At 45.3% G+C, this 15,608-nt stretch overlaps 1 protein-coding gene across 1 annotated transcript in view; it reads left to right on the forward strand.

The window, feature by feature from the left end:
- The first annotated feature begins 12,578 nt into the window (after window positions 1–12,578).
- The window catches only part of LOC134340933 (zinc-binding protein A33-like), a 103,493-nt gene continuing 100,463 nt past the window's right edge, over window positions 12,579–15,608 (forward strand). Inside the window, exon 1 of the mRNA XM_063038534.1 lies at window positions 12,579–12,989. Within this exon, the coding sequence (XP_062894604.1) occupies window positions 12,579–12,989 (411 nt within the window). The remainder of the gene's footprint in view (window positions 12,990–15,608) is intronic.

A 15,608-nucleotide genomic window follows, 5' to 3' on the forward strand; every position in this document is an offset into this window, starting at 1 on the left:
TGGAAGAGATAGGGAATGGGACATTCAGTCGAGGACAGACTGGGAATGTGACCTTCAGTCGGGGAGAGACTGGGATTGGGACCATCAATGGGTCAGCAGTTTGCTCCCCCAGTCTCTGCTGGACTGAAGATATCATCCCCTGTCTCTGTCAGACTGAATTCTCATCCCGTCTCTGTCAGACTAAATTCTCATCCCCAGTCTTTGTCAGTCTGAATTCTCATCCCCTGTCTCTGTCAGACTGAATTCTCATCCCCTGTCTCTGTCAGACTGAATTCTCAGCCCCAGTCTTTGTCAGACTGAATTCTCTTCCCCTGTCTCTGTCAGACTGAATTCTCAGCCCCTGTCTCTGTCAGACTGAATTCTCAGCCCCTGTCTCTGTCAGACTGAATTCTCATCCCCTGTCTCTGTCAGACTGAATTCTCATCCCCTGTCTCTGTCAGACTGAATTCTCAGCCCCAGTCTTTGTCAGACTGAATTCTCTTCCCCTGTCTCTGTCAGACTGAATTCTCAGCCCCTGTCTCTGTCAGACTGAATTCTCAGCCCCTGTCTCTGTCAGACTGAATTCTCAGCCCCTGTCTCTGTCAGACTGAATTCTCAGCCCCTGTCTCTGTCAGACTGAATTCTCATCCCCAGTCTTTGTCAGTCTGCAGTGATTCACTCAGTCGTCTGATCTGCTGCCTCTTCAGCAAGTTCACACTGGGCAGACACCATTCACCTGCTCCAACTGTTGTAAGGGATTCACTCGGTCATCCAGCATACAGAGACACCAGTGAGTTTACACCGGAGAGAAGCCATTCACCTGTTCCATTCGTGATTCACTCGATCATCTCACCAGTATTGGTACACCAGTCAGTTCACACTGGGGAGAGACCTTTCACCTGCTCAGACTGTGGGACGGGATTCAGTCATCCACCCTTGTGAGTCACTACCGAGCTCACACTGGCCAATAAGTTTCAATAAGTTGCTGAGTTTGATGAACAGCAGCAATATTTGCTGAGTTCGGCACCAACAGTCAGTTTTGAACTTTCCTCTGGACTCAGCAACTGAGATGGAGAAATATCCAGCATGCAGCTGATTGAAAATGTCTCCCCAGTGTGAACCCGGTTGTGCAAGACAAGGTTGGATGACCGAGTGAATCTCTTCCCACATTCAGATCAGGTGAGCAGCCTCTCCCCAGTGTGAACTGACTGGTGTGCCAGTAGGTGGGATGATTGAATGAATGCCTTCCAACAAATAGAACAGGCGAACAGCTTCTCCCCAGTGAGAACTCACTGATGATTCCTCAGACTGAATAAGTGTCTGAACCCCTTCCCACGGTCTGAGCAGCTGAACTGGGCTTCTCTCCGGTGTGAACTCACTGATGTTCTTTCGTCTTGTCTGACGTTTAAAATGTCCACCCAGGAAAAAAATTGGGGCAGTCAAACTCAGTGATAAGCAAGGCATGAGTTAAGGTTTGAGCAAAAAAAAAAACTCATTGCAAAGGGCAAAATAAGCTTCTTAGCAACAAGGTGACATCTATTCTGAAATGTTAATTGTGTCACCAGTGTTTAAGTATACCTTGGTTTTGTCGGAGACTATTGCAAGGAGAAGGATGCAATCCAGGGGACATGGTAATGTAGCAGTTAACTTCACACTTCACAGCCCCAGCAATCAGAAGACTGGGTTTCAATTCCTGCCGCTGTTCTCCCCGTGAGGACCTGGGTTTCCTCTGGATGCTCCCGTTTCCTCTGTTACGTAACCGGCAACAATGAGTATCAATTGAGACAAGTTATATAAAAACAACCAAATATTTATTAAATACGGATAAATGATTAAAAGAAAGAAAAACCTTAACCGGAAGTTAACCGCCATGCAGCCGTTCAACAAATCGTCACTCGGCACTGGTTCTTAAAGTGTTAAATGCGAAAACAGTTCTTAAAGCAGTAAAGTCAGATATAGCTCTTAAAATGTTAAATTCGAAAGTCCAACAGATTTATGCGTTCAATTGGGACAGACTTCTCTGGAGAAGGATTTCTTCATAGAAACGTCTTTCCTGTTGGTTCTGTCCAAAGGATTCACGGTGCAGGAAATAAACAGTTTAAAACAACTGACCTTAAATTCTGGAGAGCACCTTGCATGAACCCTTTTCTCTTTTGGCAAGAGTTACCTTCGATGCAGGTCACTACTCCTTCAACGAAGACTCAATAAGGTCGATCATTTATTAAACTGCCGAATGGTGCCGACTCCTCTCAATCCTTCGGGTCCTGTACTTCGATAAAGTCTTCACTCTCCCGTACTACTGCTGGAATAAGGTACATCAACACATCTAGCAAAAATTGCCAATCCAGCACTATTGTACCTTGCAACAGAACGTAACAACCCTTTTAAAAATGAAACTGCGTCATAAAAACAAATATGCAACAGAAACGGAGACACAGACGCACGTTCCAGCTCGAAAACTAAAAACTGAAAGCTAACTGCGTCATCTGAGGTCTTCCGTTATATACCCGTGGTGCACATGTCATGACGTGACCTCACATCGGCAGGAAAATTACATCAGGTAACCTCCAAAAGACCATTACATCATTCTCACAAAAAAAAAATCACAGATCTCCTTGAGGTATGTAACACCTCCGACATTCCAGAAGACAAACGGGTCCGGGTTAGTAAGTTGTGGGCATGTTATGTTGGCACTGGAAACATGGCAACACTTGTTCGGTGCCCACAGCACATCTTCGGGCTGTGTTGGTCATTGACTCAAACAACACGTTTCATTGTCATTCAATATTCCGATGTACTTGTGACAAATAAAGCTCATCTTTCCTTCATCTTCCCTGTGTACTGCATTTTTTTCCTTTTATTAGAAGTGGTTCAGAGTAGGTTTACTGGGATATTGAATGGAACAGGCAGATTGTCTTATGGGGAATACCGGACAATCTAGTCTTGTTTCTTTTGGAAGAGCAAGAGGAGATGGCAGAGTAAATGTGGAAATGACATTACATTCCATCACTCCGGTTACTGTACGAGGGTTATTCATTTGAAACAAATTAGACAATGTGTTTTTTTTTCTCTCAGAGGGTTTTTAGCCCTTGGGACTTCCTTCCTTCAAGGATATTTGAAGCAGTCTTTGAGTAACTTTAAGCCAAAATTAGATTCTCCACAAGCAACAGAGCCACGGGGAATGGAGAATTGAGGTCACATCTGGATCACCATTATTGTTAATAACTGGCAGAGAAGACCCAAGTATCTGATTCCTGCTTCTCATTTGTATTTGTGCTTGCATGTTGTCAGGCAGTGGTGAACTAAGCAGGAACCAAAGTCAATTGTTGTTTGTTAAACTGAAAACAATGCAGTCAGATAAAAATGCAGCTTGTCACAAAGTAATTAAAAGTTAGCAGCAAATAGATCTGAAAACATCAAGACAAAGCTATAAATTATAAAAGAAACTCAATCTTTGAAGCCTTCATAAACTATGAACATATAATTTTATTGGGATAAAAAGAGGCAAAGTGTAGTGAGACTCCTGGCCAGGAGAGGCTGATGACAGGGCAACATTACGATCAACAGGAGGAGTTGCCAATGTAAAAGGTGGACAGAATAGAAAAAGGTGACTACAGGACTGAAGGTGTTATATTTGAATATGTGCAGTATACAGAGGAAGGTGGATGAATTGTAGCACAGTTACAGATTGGCAGGGATCACTGAATCATGGCTGAAAGCAGACTATAGCTGGTTCTGTCCAAGGACACTCATTGCATTGAAAGGACAGGCAGCAAGGCAGAGAAAGGTGGCGTGGCTCTGTTGGTCAACAAGGAAATTCAATCATTAGAAAGGTGAAAATGGCTCGGAAGGTGTTGAATCATTGTGGAGAGATCTGAGACATTGCAAGGGTAAAAATACCCTAATTGGGGGTATGTACAGACCACCAAACAGTAGTAAGGATGTGGTCTACAAATTCCAGTGCGAAGTAGAAAATGTATGCCAAAAGGGCAAAGTTACAATAGTCATGGCGGATTTCAATATGCAGGCAGACTGGGAAAATTAGGTTGCTGCTAGTTTCAAATAGGGGGAATTTCTAGAATACCCTCGAGATGGTTCATTGTGGCTGAGCCCACGAGAGGTATTCTGCAATGAATCCTGGAATTGATTAGAGAGCTTAAGGTAAAAAAAAAATCCTTATGGTAAAATGTGATTGAATTCACCCTGAAATTTGAGGAGAAGGTAAAATCAGATGTATCAGTATTACAGTGGTGTAAAAGGAATTACAGAGGCATGAGAGAGGAGTTGGCCTGAACTGATTGGAAAAGAACACTGGCAGGGAGGACGGCAGAGCAGCAATGGCTGGAACCTCTGGAAGCAATTGGGAAGGCACAGGATATATACACACCAAAGAAGAAGTATTCTAAAGGTGAGCTGACACAACCATGTCTGCCAAGAGAATTCAAAGCCAACATAAAAACCAAAGCGAGGGTATATAACAGAGTGGATTTTTTTTTTTTTTTTTAGTTTATGAGAACATTCAGTCCTCTTTTATTGTCATTTTGAAATGCATACATGAGTGAGGTTGGGAAAGTCTTAAACACCAACTGATGAAGGCAACTAAAAAATCATTAAAGAAGTAAAGATGAAATATGAAAGTAAACTAGCCAATAATATTCAAGAGGATACCAAAGATTCATAAAGTGTAAAAGAGAACTGAGAGGGGATATCAGCCCGCTGGAAAACGATGCTGGAGAGTTAGTAATTGGGAACAAGGAAATGGCTAATGAACTGAATAAGTATTTTGCATCAGCCTTCACCGTGGAAGACACTAACAGAATGGTGGAAGTTGCTGGTGTCAAGGGTCATGAAGTGTGTAAAATAACCATCAGTAGGGAGAAGGTTCTTGATAAACTGAGGGTAGATAAGTCTCCTGGATCAGATGGTGTACGCCCCAGGGTTCTGAAAGAGGTGGCTGAAGAGACTGTGGAGACATTTGTAATGATCTTTCAAGAATCGCTAGATTCTGGAATAGTTCCTGAAGATTGGAAAATTGCAAATGTCACTCCACTCTTCAAGAAGGGGTAAAGGCAAAAGAAAGGAAATTTAATAGGCCATTTAATCTGACCTTGGTCATTGGGAAGACATTGGAGTCGATTGCTAAGGATGTGTTCTCAGGGTACTTGGAGGCACATGATAAAATAGGACGTAGTCAACATGGTTTCCTCAAGATAAAATCTTGCCTGCCAAATTTGCTGGAATTCATTGAAGAAATAACAAGCAGAATAGACAAAGGAGAATTGGTTAATGTGTTGACAAGGTGCCACACACAAGGCTGCTTAACAAGGTACGAGACCATGGTATTACAGAAAGATTCTAGCATGGAAAGAGCAGAGGCTGACTGGTGGAAGGCAGAGTGGGAATCAAGGGAGCCTTTTCTGGTCGGCTGCCGGAGACTGGTGATGTTCCACGGGGTTCTCCGTTGGGCCAATTCTTTTCACGTTACATGTCAATGATTTGGATGATAGAATTGATGGCTTTGCAGCAAAGTTTGCAGACGATATGAAGACAGGTGGTGGGGCAGGAAGTTCTGAGAAAACAGAAGGGCTACAGAAGGACTTAAGACAGATCAGGAGAAAGAGCAGTGAAGTGGCAGATGGCATACAGTGTTGGCAAGTGTATGGTCATGCACTGTGGTTTCAGAAATAAAAGGGTTGACTGAAAGGGAAAGAGACAGAAGGAGAGACCGGTAGTGATAGGGGATTCGACAGTGAGGGGAACAGACAGGAGATTCTGTGGACGTGAGCAGGACACCCCGATGGTAAGTTGCCTCCCAGGTGCCAGGGTCAGGGATGTCTTAGATCGCATCCAGAACACTGTGGAGAGGGAGGGGGAGCAGCCAGATGTCTGGACACATATTGGTACCAATGACATAGGAAGGAAAAGCAATGAGGTCCTGAAAAGAGAATTTCAAGAGCTAGGTAGAAAGCTGAGAAGCAGGAACTCCTGGGTAGTAATTTCTGGATTGCTCCCTGTGCCACACGCCAGTGAGGGTAAAAACAGAATGATTTGGCAGATAAATACAGTACATGGCTGAGAAGCTGGTGCAAGGGGCAGGGCTTCAGGTTCTTCAATATCTGGGATCTCTTCTGAGGGAACGACCTGTTCAAAAGTGACAGGTTGCACCTGCAGCCGAGGGGGAGCAATATTATCACGGGCAGGTTTGTTAGAGCTGTTGGGGAGGGTGTAAACTAACTTGGCAGGGCGAGGTGGGAATCGGAGTGAAGGGACTCAGAATAGGATGGTTGGTAAAAAACTGACGATTGCGTGCAGTCAGACTGTCAGAAAGGGCAGGCAGGTGATGGGACTTAGTTGCAGCCAACAGGCTGAGTATCAAATCATTAGGGATGCAAAATCAGGAAGGACAGAAAATACGGTACTCAAGGTGTTGTATCTAAATGCGCGTAGTATAGGAAATAAGGTGGATGATCTTGTTGTTGCAATATTACAGATTTCCAGGTGTGATGTTGTGGCCATCACTGAATGGTGGCTGAAGGATGGTTATAGTTGGGAGCAGAATGTCCCAGTTTACACGTGATATTGGAAGGTTGGCAGAGGGGGTGATGTGGCTCTCCCGGTAAAGAATGGCATTAAATCAGTCGAAAGATGTGACATAGAGTCAGAAGATGTTGAATCATTGTAGATTGAGTTAAGAAACTGCAAGGTTAAAAGGACATTGATGGCAGATATATACAGGCCTCCCAACAAAGCAAAGGTTACTGGGAAGGTAGGCGATTGGAACAGTTTTAAAACCCTACAGAGAGCAATTAAAAAAATCATTAGAAGGGAAAAGATGAAATCTGAAACAAACTAGCAAATGATAACGAAGTGGATAGTAACAGTTTTCTCAAGTTTGTTATAAACAAAAGAGAAATGACAGTGGATATAGGACCGCTAGAAAATGAGGCAGGAGAAATAATAACAGGGGACAAGGAGATGGCTGATGAACTAAATGAGTATTTTGTGTCAGTTTTCACTGTGGAAGACACTAGCAGTATGTCTGATGTTGTAATGTGTGAAGGAAGAGAAGTGGGTGCAGTTACTGTTTCAAGGGAAAAGGTGCTCAGAAAGCTGAAAGACCTAAAGGTACGTAAGTCCCCCGGACCAGAGGAACTGCACCCTAGGGTTCTGAAAGAGGGAGCATCAGAGATTGTTGTGGAATTAGAAATGATCTTTCAAAAATCAATGGACTCTGGCATGGTGCCAGAGGACTGGAAAATTGCAAATGTTACTCTACTCTTTAAGAAAGGAGGAAGGCAGCAGAAAGGAAATTATAGACCAGTTAGCCTGGCCTCAGTGGTTGGGAAGATGTTAGAGTCAGTTGTTAAGGATGAGCTGATGGAGTACTTGGTGACACAGGACAAGATAGTACAAAGTCAGAATGGTTTCCTTTCGGGAAAATCTTACCTGATGAATTTGTTGGAATTCTTTGAGGAGATTACAAGTAGGATAGATAAAGGGGATGCAGTGGACGTTGTGTATTTGGACTTTCAGAAGGCCTTTGACAAGGTGCCACACATGAGGCTGCTTACCAAGTTAAGAGCCTATGGTATTACTGTAAAGTTACTAATATGGTTGGAACATTGGCTGATTGGTAGGAGGCAGCAAGTGGGAATAAAAAGATCGTTTTCTGGTTGGCTGTCAGTGACTAGTGGTGTTCCACAGTGGTCGGTGTTGGGACCACTTCTTTTTATTCTGTATATTAATAATTTAGATGATGGAATAGATGGCTTTGTTTCCAAGTTTGCAGATGACACGAAGATTGATGGAGGGGCAGGTACTGTTGAGGAATCAGGTAGGATGCAGAAGGACTTAGACAGATTAGGAGAATAGGCAAGAAAGTGGCAAATTAAATACAATGTTGTAAAATACCAGGTCAGGCACTTTGGTGGTAGAAATAAACATGTGGAATATTTTCTAAACGGGGAGAAAATCCAGGAATCTGAGCTGCACATGGACTTGGGAGTCCTTGTGCAGAACACCCTGAAGGTTAAGTTGCAGGTTGAGTTGGTTCGGTGATGAGGAAGGCAAATGCCATGTTAGCATTCATTTCAAGAAGTCTAGAATACAAGACCAGGGATGTGATGCTGAGGTTTTATAAGGCACTGGTGAGGCTTCACCTTGAGTATTGTGAACAGTTTTGGCCCCCTCATCTGAGAAAAGATGTGCTGGCATTGGAGAGGGTCCAGAGGAGGTTCACGAGGATGATTCCAGGAATGAAAGGGTTATCATACAAGGAACGTTTGATGGCTCTGGGTCTGTACTTACTGGAATTCAGAAGGATGATGGGGGGATCTCATTGAAACCTTTAGAGTGCTGAAAGGCCTAGACAGAGTAGATATAGAAAGGATGTTTCCCATGCTGGGAGAGTCCAGGACAAGAGGGCACAGCCTCAGAATAGAGGGGCGCCCTTTCAAAACAGAGATGCAAAGAAATTTCTTCAGCCAAAGGGTGGTGAATTTGTGGAATTTGTTGCCACATGAAGCTGTGGTGTCAGGTCATTGGGTGTATTTAATGCAGAGACTGACAGCTTCTTGTTTGGACATGACAGCAAAGGTTGCAGAGAGAAGGCCGGGATCTGGGGTTGAGGAGGAGATTTTAAAATAAAGGATCAGCCATGATTGAATGGTGGAGCAGACTCGATGGGCCAGATGGCCTAATTCTGCTCTTATGTCTTATGCTTCTTATAGAGTTATGGACTATTTTCTATATGGAGAGAAAATTCAAAAACTGAGATGCAAAGGGATTTGGGAGTCCCTGTGCAGGATTCCATGAAGGTTAATTTGCAGGAGTCTGTGGTGAGGAAGGCATATGTGTTGTCACCATTCATTTGAAGAGGACGAGACTACAAATGCAAAGATGTAATGTTGAGTCTTTATAAAGCACTGGTGAGGCCTCACTTGGAGTACTGAGGGCAGTTTTGTGTCCCTTATCTTGGAAAGGGTGTGCTGAAACTGGAAAGGGTTCAAATGCTGTTCATGAAAATGATTCCAGGATTAAATGACTTGTTATAGGAAAATCGTTCGCTGGCTCTGGGCCTGAATTCACTGGAATTCGGAAGACTGAAGGGTACCCTAATTGAAACCTATTGAATACTGAAGGACAGTGATGGAGTGAATGTGGAGAAGATGTTTCCTGTGGTAGGAGGGTCTAAGACCAGAGGACATAGCCTCAAAATAGAGGGGCGTCCTTTCGGAACGGAGATGAGGAGGAATTTCTGTAGCAGAGAGAACTGAGTCTGTGGAAATCTTTGCCCCAGGCAGCTTGGGAGGCCAAGTCATTATGTATATTGAAGACAGAGGTTGATTGATTTTTGATTGGTCACGGCATAACGGGATACGGAGGGGGGGGCGGGGGGTGCGGCAGGAGATCCTGTAGCTGCAGACAGGAAAAATGGATCAGCCGTGATGAAATAGTTAAACAGACCTGATAGGGAAAAAGGTTTTATGGTTTAATACAAGAATACAAAGCTCCTCTGAAGGTATGTGGGGTCTTGTTGAGGGCCAACATGGAACACTGTGCACAGGTCTGGTCTCCTTCCCAGAGACAGTCTATGGGATAAAGGGAATGAAGAATTTTCCCAGATTGATTTCAGGGTTTAGGTTGTGTCCTCAGAGAGATTACATTGACTGGGCCTGTCTCAAAACTAGAGAAATAAGAGGTGGTCTGACTGAGACAGACACAGATTCACAGGGTTTTGACAGGGTGCGCAAAAATTTCCTCACCCAGATTGTGGTGAATATTTGGAATTTTCTTCACAAGTTTTCTAAACTCAAAAGCCAAATTTAGGGGCTCTGCGATGCTGGGAATGTTGCAGGAAAGTGGCGCTGAGGTCAAAGATCGAGTGTATTCTGAGGAAAGGGTAGGACAGGCGCAAGGGGCCGAATGGCCACGCCTGCTCCTGTTTCTTATTTTCTAAAGCATGAGTTTACCTTTGTGCCTTGTTCTCCCTTGGTTTTCAGCCATTCGGATTGCACAGGGGAGCGGTGAGAGCTCCGGAGGTCCACCGGCAGCCGCTGCGGGGCAGCTCCCGTCTCCCAGCAAAAGGGGACGAGTCCAGACAACAGGCCCCGATCCTCGGCGGGGAAAGGCCGGACGCCCTCCGTGTAGCTGAAACATCTCACAGAACCTCCGCCAGTCACTTCAGCTCTGCCTTCGAAAGGATTCAGGACCCGCCGGTGTTGCAGCCGAAACCCGAGGCGCAGCTCCCGGTCTCCGGCCTCACTCGGACCCGGTTCCAGACTCCGGCCCGCTTCCAGCGCTCAGCGTCCCGCCCACTGACACCCCTCAGCCAATGAGAGCATCCTTATCCTGGCAGTGATCGCTGATTGGCTGAGAGTTTGTCTGAGGACGGGCTGCTGCCGGGAGACGGAGATATCAGTCACAGTTTGTTCTCAGAATCAAAACAAGTTCCCCGAAGCTCAAAGTTCAAAGTAAATTTTATTATCGGAGTTTAGATAAATCACCACATACAATCCCGAGAAGCATTTTCCTGCGGACATACTTAGAAAAAGTAAACAATAGTAACCATAACAGAGGCAGGCATTGAAAGATCAACCAGAGTGCTGAAGGTAACAAACGGTACAAATGCAAATATGGAGAAATAGCGATAAATAACAAGAGATGAAATAACGGCAGCGGCTGCCGATGGATCTGTGGAGCTCTCACCGCTCCCATGTGTAATCCGAATAGCTGAAGGCCAAGGGAGAACAAGGCGCAAAGGTAAACTCGTGCTTTAGAAAATACGGAACAGGAGCAGGCGTTGCCGTTCGGCCCCTTGCGCTGTTCTGCCCCTCAGTTATAAATGGCTGATCTTTGACCTCAACGCCACTTTCCTTCAAAGTTCCCATCCATCATCGCCGAGTCCCTAAATATGTCCTTTTAATTCAGAAAACTCCAAATATTCAAGGCACTGTGGGTGGGGAAATTTCTCCTCATCTCAATCCTGCTGAGGTGACCTCGGATTTCGTGTCTGTGATCCCCGGTTCCACTGCCCAGCCAGGAGAAACATCAGTCCTGCCCCTACCCTGTAAATACCCTGTGAGACTGTGTCTGTCTCAATCAGAAACCTTCTCCATGTGAACCTTGTGATAATGAAGTTGGTTACAGTTCTTTCAGACCAGCAGCTTTGACCACAAGAACATCAGACAGTGGTCAGCACGGAATGTCCTGCAGTTACTGCAGGAGAAGGACTGGATGGACACAGTGGAGTGGTTCCCTGAGCAGACAGTCCAGACCATCTGGCAAAATGCCTCATCACCAGATCTCACCAACAGGCAGCAAGACCTTACCTGTCTGGCGGCGAGAGGGGCCTCCCAGTCTGATCCTTGCTGCATGCCCGGAGATCAGTCTCACAACGCGCTGCCCCGAGATTACTGCAGTGGAGACGAGACGGTCACTCACCTCTTTGCTTACTTTGATACAATAAAGTATCAACATCTGATCTGTGTCCAGAGTGAGGGAGACTGGGCTTCTATTGGAGACAGGACGGACAAGGGTTAAGTCACGAAGTTTTTCACATAAAGGGCTGTTGAAATCAGGACCTCGCCGAAAAATATAACATTTTCCACCCTGTGACGTACAATGTCCAGTGCTGTGCTTTTTCCTGCAGCCACAGGTCGGTCATCACCACCGCACAGCACAATATTCTCTCCACATCCCCACTCTCCTGGCATGAGCTAATTTAATAGTTGTTGTCACTGTTCACAAATCCGCGGTTTTACACTCCACTCTGAATTCTTTAGACCTGAAGAAAGATAAAAAAAAAACACGAGCTGCTGGAGGAACTCAACGGGTCGGGCAGCATCTGTGGAGGGAAATGGACAATCGACATTTCGGGTTGAGACAGCCCAGATGAAGGATCTCGACCCGGAAAGTCGATTGTACATGTCTCTTCATTTATGCTGCCTGACCCTCTCGGTTCCTCCAGCATCATGTTTCTTGCCAGAGATTCCAGCATCTGCAGTCTCTCATGTCTTTAGAACTCCCCCCTGAGCCCTGCCTCAGACTGAACCAGGCTCTTCTCTCCGGCTTCATTTCTGTTCAGCTTCTTTTTCAGCCCATCACGCCCACTGGGGCACAGGCCGCCAGCAGCAGCCCTTTTAATTTAGAAAACTTGTGGAGAATACTCCAAATATTCACCGCACTGTGGGTGGGGAAATTTCTCCTCATCCTCGATCCGAGGATGATCACACGACTTCAATCGCCTTCCAGGTGAAGGTCCTCTGATCGCAGTGATGGGGCCTTTGGAGATTCAGCTGACATTTTTGTCGCACGAGGTTTTTACGAGATGGGGTTGCTATCCATATAGCCAACCCTTCTCCGCTCGTAGCCGGGCTTAGACAGTCCATGGCCGCGTTTTCTTATCTGTTGCCTGTTTAATGTGTTTTTGATCCCACACTAAACATAGAAATGGCCAGAATTTCCACTGAACACATCCCGCAAAACCGTGTTCATTCCCCGAGTCTGCAGCGCGTGTAGTGGACAATCGCGGTACTGCAGGAGATCAGCCCCTCCCCGAAGGCGGAAGCGTTCTGAATCAGGAAGTGCTGGGAGTTAACATGGCTTCGAAAGGACCGGCCGAGAGTTTAACCGAGGAGGTAATTTGTCCCATCTGCCTGGATTTCTTCATCGATCCGGTTACACTGGAGTGTGGACACAACTTCTGTCGTTCTTGTATCACACGGTGTTGCGAAAGGGAAGAGAGAAACTCCTGCCCGGAATGTAGAGAGGTGTTTGCCGACCACACCCTCAGGGTCAATCGGGCCTTAGCAAATCTGGCTGAAAAATTTCGAAAACTAAACCTGAATCCGAAAGACAAGGAAAGTAAACTTCACTGCGAGGAACATGAGGAAGAACTGAAGCTGTTTTGTGAAACGGACAAGACGCTGATCTGTCTGATCTGTAGAGATGCGCAGGAACACAGAGAGCACCGCTTCATGCCGATTAAAGAAGCTGTTAAAATCTACATGGTAAAAATTAACGTTAATTTAATACTTAACGCATTTCCTTTCTCCTACATGCCATCACACGAGCCTCCGTAACCAACACATCGTTCTCTGCAACTTCCGCCATCTCCAACGGGATTCTAGCATCTATCCGTCCCACAACCCATCCCACACCCCACAACTCCCCGCTCTCTATACGGATCGCTCCCCGTACTGTATCGCCCTTATCCACTCGCTCCTCCCCACTGATCTCCCTGCTGGCTCTGAGACCTGGAAGCGGGACAAGTGCTACACCTGACTCCTAACCTCCCCCCTCGTCACCATTCAGGCCCCAAACAGCCCCAGTTCCTCCCGTTTCTTCCATCTCGTATCAGAATCCTTCTTCAGCTCTTTGCCTCTTCCACCTGTTCCCTCTCAGCTTCTCACTTCATCATCCTCCCCCACGATCCCCCTCACGTTGTCTCACCCGTCATCTGTCAGCTGGTTCTCGTCCCCAAACTTTTTGTTCTGGCTTCTGCCCCACTCCTTCCCAGTCCCAATGAAGCGTCTGATCCCGAAACACCGACTGTTTATTTCCCCTGTGTAGATGCTGCCTGACTCACTGAGTTCCTCCAGCATTTTGTGCGATGATCGGGTTTGATCGCCTATTTCTTTTTGATCCTTTGTTTTTTTACTGTTTCATTCTCTCTCTGACTTCCAGGATCAGCTAAATTCTTCCTTAGACTCTCTCACAAAAAAGAAATCAGACTTCCAGGAAAAGGAGCAGCAACAGAAAGAGAAGATTTCTAGAGTTCGGGTGAGGTTTCCTGAGCGGAATTTCTGATATTACTGTATAGTTTTGCTCCCTTTAATGCGGAATAGCAGAGTATCGCAACTCCAGTGACCTGGGTCCGATCCTGACCTCTGGTGCTATCTATGTGGAGTTTGCATGTTCTTCCTGTGACCACGACAATTTCAGACACATCCCAAGGACATGCTGGATGAGTGGTTAATTACAATTAACCCCGCGAAGGTGGGGGAGGGTGTATGTGAATCAGGTGGGAGTTAATGGGTCAATGGGGAGAATAGGTTTCTGGAAAACGTGAATGAATCGGGTTGACGAGAATGTTTCAGAGCTAGCATGGACATTAATGGACCAAATGGTCTCCTTCCTGTCGTCAGGAAGTGCAACGCAGCAATACAGTAAACTAATCTTCACCTTTCACTCTCCAGAAACAGTCACACAGCCTTCAGTCCCACATCACATCCCAGTTTGCAGAACTGCGCCAGATTATCACTGAGAAAGAGCAGAGTTTACTCATGGATCTCAGGGAGGAAGAGAAGAGGATTCTCAATCCAATGGAGAAAAATCTTCGAGACATTCAAGAGAATATAAGGTTTATTCAGAAGGAAATTTCAAAGTTAAATGAACAGATGGATCAAAAAAACGGTGTGATATTTCTCAAGGTGAGGGATTATATTTCAATTTGTTTCTGTCAAAGGACACTAAATGAACAGTGGTATATTTGAAATAAACACAGCACAGCGGCCAATTCTAACAAGCCAATTGCCGCTGTTGGAGATATCACACAGATTGTTATGATTGTATGACGAGCCCACCAGTCACACGAATAATGACCTTCCAAAATGTCGAAGACAGGTATTCGATCCTTTATCTGCAAGATACAATCCTGAAGCGATGAAACATCAGCGTAATTAATCATAAATTAATCAGCAATGGAGTGGTCTACAAATGATATGATATCGGTCTGTCCTCAGCTCAAAACTGCCCAGGACAAAGCACATTCCCTTCGCTATTAACAGGCCACCACACACGTGACTAGTTACCATAACAATTACCTAACACAAAATACAATGCAGACATGGCTATCAGAGACAGAAAACAGATGCGTCACTCCTAGACACAGCATTTACAAATGGCAGTAAACTGTTTTTCACCAGACAATTGATGCAACTATTCAGGGTTGTTGTTGTCCCCAAACTGGACTTCCACAACTTCTGTACATCCCAGGACAGAATGCAAACTTCTCTGAAATAATTTAATCTGATCATAACACAGAGCTGCTGATTGTGTCCTTACTTATCACGTTAAATATCCCCTAAATCTCCCATTAACACCCAGTTCCAGTCACAGGCTGTGAGCGTGTTTGGTGCGGTGGGTGTGAGGATCTCTCTGTCAATCCGTGAGAACAAAGAATGTGACCCACACATCAGACTTATCCCCTGTATCCGGTTTCCATCAGGTTAGGGAAACTTTCAATGTGTCTTTAATTTTTCACATAAGTTTCACATTAGAAACATAGAAATATAAACATTGAAAACCTACAGCAGAATACAGGCCCTTCAGTCCACAATGCTGTGCCGAACATGTCCTTACTTTAGGAATTACCTAGGGTTACCCATATCCCTCTATCTTTCCAAGCTCCATGTGCCTATCCAAAAGTCTCTTAAAGGACCCTGTCGTATCCGCATCTGCTACAGTTGTTGGCAGCCCATTCCACGCACTCAGCACTCTCTGCGTAAAAATATTACCCCTGACATCTCCTCTGTACATACTTCCAAGCACTTTAAAACTGTGTCCTCTCGTGCTAGCCATTTCAGCCCTGGGAATATGACTCGGATCAATGCCTCTCATCATCTTAA

Source organism: Mobula hypostoma, chromosome X2 (genome assembly GCF_963921235.1).
Source record: "Mobula hypostoma chromosome X2, sMobHyp1.1, whole genome shotgun sequence".
NCBI classification, from domain to species: Eukaryota; Metazoa; Chordata; class Chondrichthyes; order Myliobatiformes; family Myliobatidae; genus Mobula; species Mobula hypostoma.